Source organism: Dreissena polymorpha, chromosome 1 (genome assembly GCF_020536995.1).
Source record: "Dreissena polymorpha isolate Duluth1 chromosome 1, UMN_Dpol_1.0, whole genome shotgun sequence".
NCBI classification, from domain to species: domain Eukaryota; kingdom Metazoa; phylum Mollusca; class Bivalvia; order Myida; family Dreissenidae; genus Dreissena; species Dreissena polymorpha.
In genome coordinates this window covers 137752197-137763810 of record NC_068355.1, presented here as the reverse complement: position 1 = coordinate 137763810, position 11614 = coordinate 137752197, and the positions used below count along the sequence as shown (strand labels likewise).

General features: G+C 35.9%; 1 protein-coding gene across 1 annotated transcript; it reads left to right on the top strand.

Moving 5' to 3' along the window:
* Positions 1-608: 608 nt before the first annotated feature.
* LOC127851541 (prestin-like) lies at positions 609-4796 on the top strand. Its single transcript, XM_052385372.1, has one exon. The coding sequence runs from the start codon at positions 614-616 to the stop codon at positions 3089-3091; it is 2478 nt and encodes an 825-aa protein (XP_052241332.1). The 5' UTR covers positions 609-613; the 3' UTR covers positions 3092-4796.
* The last annotated feature ends 6818 nt before the right edge of the window (positions 4797-11614 follow it).

Below are 11614 nucleotides of genomic sequence, written 5' to 3'. Positions count from 1 at the left end.
ATCTCCTCGCAATTTTGTGTAGTGGAGCTGTCATCCTGCTAAGAAATTTTGCAGCGTGTTAAGTTGAGTTATAGAGCGATTATTAATACGAAATAAAAGCTACTTACTTTCTTACTGATGTGGCTGGAAAGTTAGCGAAACGGCGAAAAATACCTACCTCGGAATGGACATCGCCATCTATCTTGGCTACCACGTGGTCACCCCTCTAGATACATAACATCGTAAAGTGGTCATCAATAACATTTGTTTCAATCATCACTTGTAAATAATACTTGCTGTATCGATGTAATGTTAGTGTTAATACATGCAGTTAAATTATGCTTAGGCGAGAAATAGAGGGTATATAACCTTTCGTTTTGGATTTTGGTTTATACTCGATGTATTTTGATCATCGTATAAAAATTCAATTCCTACTCATTATATTAGAAATTCATAAACTTAACACCTTAACACGTTCAACATATAATTAAACTTAATAATCCCATGATGTGAATTTTCCTTCTTTCAGAATACCATATCTTCCACGAAGCAGGAAACAATGCCTTCCGCGAAGAGGTCTGTGTCAGCTGACAATTCCACCACTTCAAAGAGGGAGCGTCGTTACTCCACCGCCATGTTTGAGAATGTTATAAACATCAAGCGCGCGCCGTTCACACAGTCGGCGTTTGATGAATTACATCTTATGTCCAACGACGACGACCGGAAGTCTATTGCAGATCGTTTGAAGTCCCGCTGCAACTGCTCAAAGCAAAAGATCTTCAAGTTTCTCGCCGGTTATCTGCCGCTGATAAGGGTTATTCGTTACTATAACTTCAAAGATTACTTTGTAACGGATGTCCTCGCAGGAATCACCATCGGTATTCTGCATATACCCCAGGCGCTTGCGTTCGGATTGCTCACGTCCGTGAAGGTTGAAAACGGCCTTTACACCTCGGTGTGGCCCGTCATTCTGTATGTGATCTTTGGAACGTCTGCTCATGTATCGATGGGGACCAGCGCTGTTATATGCATTGTCTGCGCCGCGGTTGTCGATCGGCACGCTGACGCGTTCAAACTCGCAAACTCGCATCTGATGTCAAACGTGTCCGGAAATGCAACTGTCCACTGGGAGGACATCCCGGAATTTATGGATTACAAAGAAGACACCGCCATGGGCATCACATTTTTTACGGGTCTCATCTTAATTGTCATGGGTCTTCTCCGGCTTGGCTTCATTACCGCCTATCTTTCCGCTTCTTTCTACAGTGCCTTCACTTCGGCGGCAGGGATTCATATTGCAGTAAGTCAACTCGCACCTATATTTGGACTTAACATTCCGAAATACGCCGGCGTTTTTAAAATCGTCAAAACAGTTGTCGCAATCATTATGGCTATCCCAGAGACAATTGCTGGCGCTTTTATCATCGCGTTTGTTTCTTCAGTAGCTATCCTGTTTGTAAAAGACTATCTGAATGACAAAGTAAAGCACAAAATACCCATACCTATACCGGTTGAATTAATCGTTGTCATCGTCTCAACACTCGTTTCATACTTCGCTGAATTGAATGCTAGATTCAGAGTGCCTATTGTGAAGTCGATACCGAACACAATTCCAGCCCCAGCTCTACCTAGCTTCCACGGAGCCGATGCATACTTTGTTGATTGTTTCGTGCTCGCTATCTTGATTTTCGCCAACACTATCGCTATGGCAAAGATTTGTGCAAAGCGACACAACTATGAGATCGATGACAGCCAGGAACTAATCGCTTATGGAATGTGCAACTTTGCCTCATCTTTCTTGAAGTGCTTCCCGTCGGCAGTCGCACCACCTCGGTCTATGGTGGCAAGCCAAATGGACACGAAGACGACGATTTGCGGGGTTTTCTCCACTATTTTGTTGATTCTGTTAATTTTGGTAATGAGCACGCTCTTTGAACCTCTTCCAAAATCGGCACTTGCAGCCATCATTATCGTGTCACTGAAAGGTCTTTTTATACAACTGAAAGATTGTGTGCGGTTTTGGAAAATCAACAAGATTGACTTTGTCATTTGGTTCAGCACGCTTGTGAGCACTGTCTTCTTGGACATCGACTTCGGATTAGGAGTTGGTGTCGTTGTTTCATTGATCACAGTTGTCTTCCAGGCACAATTTGCACGGGGATATCGCGTAGGTAAAACGGTGAGAGATACAGCACTTGTTGAGCACAAAAGATATGCAGACTCCGTTGAAATATCGGGCGTTCGCGTCTTTAGATTCCACTCCAATTTGTTCTTTGCTAGTGCGGAAATATTTCGTTCAGCTTTATACAGCGCGACTGTCAATCCAAGGAAACTGTTGAAATTCATCAAAAAGCAGGAAAGGAAACGCGAAAAGGAAGAAAAGAAACAAAAACTTTCGGACACATGCTCCCAAAAGTCCGAAGGGCAGATCTGCATTGATATCCCTGGAATCACCGTGAATGAAATGAAGGATGCTAGTGATGAATTTAAAGTTGTTGATGCAGTTGAAATTGCAACAATCAGTAACGACAAACCTCTTGTTAACAAAAAGGATAGCGTAACATCGAATGGCTCCGGTAGTCGCACGTCCTTGTCAGGTGTCGACAATCCGGCGTTTGTCAATAAGGAAAACAGTTATGGAACAACATTAGAGCTACCCTTTGAGTATAACTTACACAAAAGAAATATGAGTATCGTTACCATAGCAACCATAGGCTCTCTGATAGACGAATCAGTCGACCCTGAAGACGGAGAGGAGGTTGTTACGGATGAAAAGATCCGACGAATGCGCCGAGTGCATCACATCGTTCTTGATTTTTCGACGGTGAATTATATGGATGTTTCCGGTGCGAATGTTATAACGCACATTTACAAAGAATATTCTCACGTCAATATAAAAGTGTTCCTATCAAACATTTCATACGATGTCCGTCAGATAATGGCTAACGCTGACGTCTTTGACACTGTTCCAAAAGAAAATATTTTCATTGACATTCTTGATGCTGTAGCTGTGGCTAAGCTGGAGATGATCTTGCCGTTTCCTGAGGAAGGTCTTGAAGACTTCACCATCGAAGAAGCCGCTGAAGACAATAATGTCACACATATTGGTTAAAACGGCTAACCAGCATTCAAAAACACTCAGCAAATTATTTTTGAACAGTTTGTTTAGCGAATATGTACAGTATTTTTTAGAAATCAAAGTTCTTACGTTTATTTGCTTAAGCGAGTTTTTGTTCAGTGTTTGGTGGGAATGCGTGTGTTTCATTTTGTTTAAAATGATAAGCCAATGTAAAGTAATTATCAAAATATAATAACAACAATACAAATATGTTTAGCGTTCATATAATGAAAACAAGTCTTAAACAAAACAGACTGTATACTCTATTTATAGATTTCACGCTGTTTTATGAAATATTCAGATTGTTGTGTGTCGTTCGGGATGATAAATGTGCTCAACGAAATGTAGTGCTCGCAGTGGATAAGTGATAACATTTATGACAAAATAACAATTTGTATGTAAATTAAATGCCACTTCTTATAAACTATGTATGCATAGATGTTAAATGTAATTAAGAATGTATTCACTACGTTATCGTATGTATATTTATGGTAATAGACATGTAAATTAAATAGTAAAATAAATTAATTTGTACATTTCAACTTCTTTTGATAGTACTTTTGAAATGGATTAACTGGCCTTCACTTATATTTGTTATTGGACAACATAAATCACCTCATGAATACACAAATAAGTGAAATGCACGTGTATATTTATGTCCGTATATGCCACTTAAACGTGTTTGTTTGTAATCAAGAAAACTTATTTAGGAACTCGCTGCTTGTTTTGTGATTTATATTCTGATGTCAATTGCGAGATCACAGCACTCCATTACTTAGTTTAACCCATTCATGCCTAGTGGATTTTCCCATCCTTCTTAATTAGATCAATTTATTTCCAACATTAGGTATGTCTAGTATATTTATTTCTATATTTAGAATATTTCTTACGGAAATTCCTTTAAGCAAACAGCGCATACCCAGATGAGACGCCGCATAATGCTGCGTCTCATCTGGGTCTACGTTGTTTGCCAAGGCCTTTTTTCTAGACGCTAGTCCTAAATGGGTTAATTTCATTATGTAAGCGAGTCTGTTCATTAAGTTCATTTTGACCGAGCTGTGTGAAAAGGGTGTTTAATGCATGTGCATACAGTGTCGTCCCAGATTAGCCTGTGCAGTCCGCACAGGCTTATTAGGGACGACACTTTCCGCTTTTATGGTATTTTTCGTTTACAGAAAGTCTCTTCTTAGCTAAAAATCTAGTTCAGGCGAAAATTGCGCCTAATTTATTTTTTAAAATTTTGACTGTACCAAAGGCGAGTTTTAAGATCGTATTATGTAAATTAATTTTCATAAGGATTGTAATGTGCTGTTCAAAGTGTTTTATGCTATCAAAAACATATATAAATCGTATCGAGCACGTTATTTTCAATGTAAAAAACACAACTAACAATATGTTTATAAAACTTTTTACTCATTATATGATTTGTCAAATAGATGCATGTATGAATAGTGTACTAAATTATGTTTTGTATTATATTTGATTGTAACGGTGAAACAGAAGGTTTGGTAAATTTGAACATATTTGCCTGCTACTTTTGATCTGGATATATGCTCTTCCATTTGTTTATGACATTCACATATGTAATTGTACAATACATCCATGTATGCAATCAAACATGAATACAATGCGTGTGTATATTTATACATAAATGCGATTAATTATGTGTAATCAAGAAAACAGATTTTACAATCGTCAATTTGTTTTGCTTTTTATTTTATGTAATTGATTGCGTTATTGGATGGGATTATTTATATGACACATCGAGAGCTCGTTATGTTTGATGTGATACTCGTAAAATACATGCGTTAAGCGTGCGGTAAATCTTGCGTTTAACTAAATGACCGGTTTTTTCGATTGGCAAATCTGCAAACATATTTGAAAACATGCGTTTTTTAATTACATTACCATTAAACAAGAGTAATATGAAAACAAATTAATTATTCTTCCTACGCTTCCATTTGCACATGAAGCAAAATCAAACACCCGCACGTGGTAAATAATTATTAGGGCGTAATTGGTGAATGATTGCAGTCCACTCTCATAGATAATGTTCTCAAATAACACTGCACCCAATTTGATGTTGATATCTTAAACCGTTTTGTAAGAAATAATAATTATTAACGTTTTTTGTAAGAAGCGCATGTATACAAAAGAACACAATTTACGTATATGAGGCCATTATTGTCAGACCTTTTAATTTTTGTTAAAATGCTGTTCACCTTTTATTGAAATGTGTAAATAGCGTGTTCAATTGCGCATAAAAAAAATGACACGCTTTGTAACACACTACCAAACTATAGAGCAAAGACTATCATACAAATAGACATACACAATAACAACATTATAATGAAAGGTATGCCTTTCGAGGAAAAACATTATGTACTTCTTTCGGCCATTAATTTAGATTGCGGTTATGTCAGACTTTTACTGCTCGTGTATATTGGATACAGCTGGATAATATTTACATGACACTGTCATTGATGCATGAATATATAACACAACTTTGCTAGTCAATGCATAAATCGTCGCAGTTGAAGTGTTTTTAGTTGTTCGCTTGCAAGGCGTTTTTAAACGTCGCGCTCAGTACTGGCGTAAAGTTACGTAACGTCAAAAATGCTGAAAATAAATGCTGACGTTAAGATGTATTTTTAGCCGTTGACTCTTGATTCTTTTTGTTGTTGTGTGGCAGTTATTCTTTCCGAATTTTAAAGCTTACATATCAAAACACGCAGAATTGATATATAATTTAAAAATTGTGAAATTGCGTGAATACAAAGTTATGATAAACGTCAGTATCATTCGTTTTTGTTTCGCTTGCGAACAACTACGGTTAAAAGCATTTTTTGCAAGCCAGATTTGAAAGAGACCAGAATCCTGATAACTGACGCATACGCACCGAGAAAGAGTTCGCGGCGCTGTTTCGGTTGTTGAACTACAATGACCCTGAAATGAAATACATATTAATCAATACATATAGATGCAATGTGACAGTGTGGAAAACTGTCATTAAATCTATAGCCTAATTAGCAAGTAATTTATTATTTTTCAAACGGTACCGCTTTTAAAACCGAAAGTGGGATTTCTATACGTATACGTCCATTTTGACAAACGCGATTATTTTTCAGTTTTAAAACGCAAAAAAGACGGATTTCTACCTTGTAACCACCAGATATATTCTAATTGGCAAATATGAAATTGAATCTGTAGCCTAGTTAGAAAGTAATTGATTATTTTTCAAACGGTACCGCTTTTAAAACCAACAGTAGGATTTCTATACGTATTCGTCCATTTCGACAAACGCGATTATTTTTAAGTTTAAAGGCGCAAAAACGACTGATTTCTACCTTGTAACCACCAGATATATTCTAATTGGCATAGATAAAATATGTTTCTTATTTAAACTTAAATTAACAATGCCAAATAAGTTGTGTGGCTTTTATATGAATATCGTGTTAAATTGAATATTTTTTAAAGGATCGTACAAAGAGAAAGTTAAAAGTTAAAAAAGGTAAAAAAAATATATGCAATACGTGTCGAGTAAATTAATGAATGATTAAAACAGTCCATTACTTGCTACATGTGTACGTAAGTCAATTAGTATTTTAGCGCAGCACAATTCATTCCAAATCTTTGAGAGGGCGGGGGAAATCTGGTATGACTGGGAAATGTTAATATGTTTTTAATAGGCTGATCCCGTAACTCTCTCGAGTTGAGAAAAAAAAACAACCACTAATCACTTCGGTTCAAATAACGTTGGTTCATTATATCAACCAATGATAGATATATATGGAAATAGGAACGGTTGATACGGGATGTGATTGTGAAATGATTTTAAAGGGGTACACTGTATTTGCACCATCAGCTTAGTGGGGTTTTCCAAAAGGTTGCTTCCGGGATACATATATTACACACGCATACACACAAACGGACTCACATGCGCGCGCACACACACACAGCCGGCCAGATCAACGGGAGAAAACAAGTTAATAAGTGATCAATAGAACCATTATTTCATTCTATAAAGCAAAAAAAAATGTTTTATTTTAATATGCATATAAATTCCATTTCATTATGTTTCATATCTAAAGCTTGGTCACAGACGTGACGTATACCCCCACATGCTGCATTGACACAGACTATTTTGCATGCCGTCTTCACAAAACAAGAGAAGCTAAATTATGGCAATTTTTAATAATTATTATGCCAGTATCATTTATGGCCATTTTGACTTTGAACTCTTAAATTATTTTGCATGACACGCCGTCCGACGACTGTGAACAAAATTAATGTACAGAGTCATTATTGCCATTTTGACCTTTCAACTCAAAGTGTGACATTTGCCTTGGTGATATCGTCGTAATTCTTTCGCATGACACAACGTCCCATGATGGTGAACACATGAACCAACTCATTTTAAAAACTAACGATAAATGACATAGTTATGGTCCGAACAAACTTTCGGTTTAAAACGCGCTTAGTGACCCCGTGACCTAGTTTTTGACCCGGCATGACCCATATTTAAACTTGGCCTAGACATCATCTAGATACAATTTCTGACCAAGTTTGGTGAAGATCGGATGAAATTTTCGGGACAGACAGACCGACAAGTGACTCCTATATAGCCCTCATTACCAATGGTAAAGGGGGTGTAATGATGCGTACCCGGTAATACGCTTTTACTGAGAAAAATCGTAACAATCGGAAATAATTTATCCATATTCGCTTATACTCATAACACACATTTCTTGCGGTGAATACTAGTATGCGACTTACGAGTGACAATACAACAATTTAAACCTTTTTTTATAAATAACATTATTTATCAAGGCGGCCTGAAAGCCCCAAAGACGATCACCTGAGATACAAAGGAACTGACCTACTAAGTGCAGCCCCGAGATATCATTAGAGCAAATGTTCTGACCAGTTTTCATGAAGAGTGGACTATACATGTGAATTTTAGAGTGCTTACAAGGTTTGACTATAGACATATTAGGCTAAATTCCCGACCCCTGGTGGCAATGTTTTTTACCTGACCGGAACTTTTTTCGAACTGATCCAAGATATCATTTAAAAAAATGATCTGACTAAGTGTTACCAAGATTGGACAAAACATGTGACTTTTATAGTGTTTTTTTTTTGTTTCAAACTATTTATTCACAAAAGTATAAACATGTTACAACATACATTCTATTATCAAGTACAGTCATATACATTTTTTTCCTGCCTCAGATTGCAAACATTGACCAAATAAAGCAGGGTCGGATAAACTAGTTGATATCCGGCAGAACATCACGTGACCGTGATCTAACCGTAAGTATGTATTCATACGCGCCGATTAACATGTTCTAATATTTGACCTTTGAAATTTATTGGGACGCATCATGAAAGTTATCGTAATATTATATATCATCATTTTTATCTTCTTAAAAATATATTACCGAACCAGACTTCCGTATTTATCATGTTTATTTACTTGATTACGCAATTTATGACGTATCTAGTGTGACGTCATTTCTCTGACAAAACATACTATCTAGTTTCTCTCAGGATTTTACGTACAAAAATTTTGACGTGATGGTTTTAACAGTATTTTTTTATATTTTAAAGCATCGAACGAATCAAAAACGATTTTCGGAGTGTGTGTTTGTCATTCATAAGTGTTAACTTCGATAGGAATATAGAGAATACTAGGTCGGTGCCGAATAAAGCAAAGTTTATTTTGCGAGGCTTAGAAAATCTGAACCACGAGCCTTGGCGAGTGGTTCAGATTTTCGTGACGAGCAAGATAAACTTTGCTTTATTCGGCACCGACCTAGTATTCGATTTATCCCATCAATTTTCTTAGTCGTAAATTATTTCTTTAAACATAGAATAGGAAAATCGAACTAGACGGAAAATCCCAAAGATATTTTAAGCAAACATTGTTTCATTATTTTAATCGTGTCGAGCCTAATACATTACAAAAAGATCAGTAACCAACCTGTTTTTCGTTTATCATACCTCTACGTCCCCGATTTTTAAGAAATAATGAAAAAAAGACACTAAACAACTGCATCTTTAGCGTGAAACAACATGCATTGTGTCGTATGACGTATTAATGATGACGTCACGAGTACGCGCACTTAATATTTGTAAATAATGTTTATTTGCTTTTTGAGTTGCAGTATGTGTAAAAACTATATTACATCTTGGTATCAAATTGTTTGTTTTGTTAAATCTGATTCGATTTTACTAAAAATGATTACTTTATAGTTAATTCCGAGTAATATGAACATTCTTCGCCGCGCGTGACAGCTATATTTCAGCACTGCTGAAATAAAGGTAAATTTATTCCACCGTGGTTTATTTCGACAATGCACGTCTGATGATGGGATAAAAAATAATTCGCTACGACAGGATTACGGTTTCGTTAATCGGGTTTTGGTTCAGAATGGTTAGCATTCGATACAAACGCTATCAAAAAAAGAGTGTGGTTTAAAATACATTCCGATAATAGAGATGGAAAAACAGAAAATGGATTCCGACAAAGGGATGGAAGAACAGACAATGAATGTGTATATCGTTGTACATTTATTGTTATAAGCAATGGATTAAAGATGTCATTAAGGTAAATAAAATTTAGTTTTTGTTTTGCTGATGTATTTTGATTTCATTTTTTTACCAAGAAAAATATCACATTCTCGATTCGTTTTTTATTTCTTCTCTTAATAGTTTCGATAGGAAAGTATTAAAAGGAACAGTTTAATGTGGAACTATTTTTAGCGTGACACAATCGGTAGTTATTCGGTCGTCAGGAGGCCCGACAAGAATAATTATATTGTTATGTAAATTAATTATTTGTCTTTGATAAAATGTGTCAACGGCATGAAGCAGGATAAATCGAATACATGGTTGGTGCCGAGATGGAGAAAGTTTATCCGGTTCGGCCCGAAAAAGAAAAATAGGGCTCGCTAAAGCTCGCCCTATTTTCTTTTTCTAAGCCTCACCGGATAAACTTTCTCCATCTCGGCACCAACCATGTATTCTCTATACAGTTATCTGAACATTCATTCGAAATATGTGGATCGGTATGTAACACGCCGGATATGCGGATACTTTGATAACAGATGGCACTTCGATACCAGATAACAACAAAAGCCATGCGCGAGAGTTGAGTTCTTCAGCTTTTTTTGCATTTATGTTCTGGTCATTTGGTTTTCAGACACGTAACATTGTGTGGTCGATTAATGGTATAGTACTTCCTATTGCGGAGCAAGAAAGTCGTGAAAAATAAGCAGTGGATTATAAAAAAGAGATTAAATTACATCGATAATCGTCATGAATTCGATGATCACTACGTATTTCAACAAAATATAAATACTTGGAAATAAATCAAGAACGTGCCTACTAATCGAAATAAAATATCAATATGTCCATTTATGTTACTACATGTTAAATTTTAGTTGAATATTGTGTTTGACGAAATTCAAATGCTTAAAGAGTCGGATGCCAAATTTTCATGGACACTTCTTTTACCGATCATCTCAAAGACAATGGCACTTCGATTCCAGATAACTCGACACTTTTTACCAGATATAACACACTTTATTTAGTGAATCAGACATACAGAATTCGCTATGGAATACTGCTATAGTTAGCAGGCAATAAAGAAAAATATATGTACTGACGTTAATTAAAACGAATTACCGAAACATGTTTTTATCCCTTTATAATATGATAAAAAGGGAAAGGGAAGTGTATAGGGAAGTGCTTCCTATAAGTAGAGCTCAGTATAAAGGGAGTTTTCCAATCTCTTTTAAATTTTGTGGCTACGCATTAGTATCGTCTTCATTATGCGATACTAATGAGCACCAATAACAAAGGATTTTATGAGGTGTATTGGCCGCTTTAACACCCTTTGCTCCCCTTATCTAGAGTCCTTCTATAAGTTCAATACAACACGGTCGTGTTGATTCACATGATCCGTTGTATTTTCAATTCTCTAAATGTCAATTTACCACTTAAAAACAAGTTTATTATTTAGACAATTATTTTCGGTCGTCACTTGAAATATATTACTTCAGAAATAAGCATTTGAATCTTATTTAAAATTATATAAATTAATAGTAATAAGATGTTTGAAAACGAACAACGCCAGTGGTTATATTTTACATGTGTATGTAATTACGTTATGCATAGATTCCCAATGTGTCGGGCTTGACAATGCAAATTGATTCGTTCTTCAAAATGTTTGGTAAGAATATCCATAATATACATAAATGCATTTCAGGTAGAAGATAATACTCGGTTATCAGAGTGCCCAATTTGTTGAAAGTCTATGTTATCCGAAGTGCCATATATCGGGAATCAAAGTGTCCGCAACTTCATGAATACCACCTATCGTTTATATTTCATTGAATACTATCAAAAGTTCAGTATTTGAAGCACATTGATTACTCTACATGATGGAATATCACACATTTCTTTCAATAATTCTAAGTAGTTTTATTTTGTTGAAATGTTTACTGTTCATCC

Bases quoted from the DNA above. Each gene is read 5' to 3' on its own strand.
- LOC127851541 (XM_052385372.1), top strand. From the start codon at position 614: ATGTTTGAGAATGTTATAAACATCAAGCGCGCGCCGTTCACACAGTCG.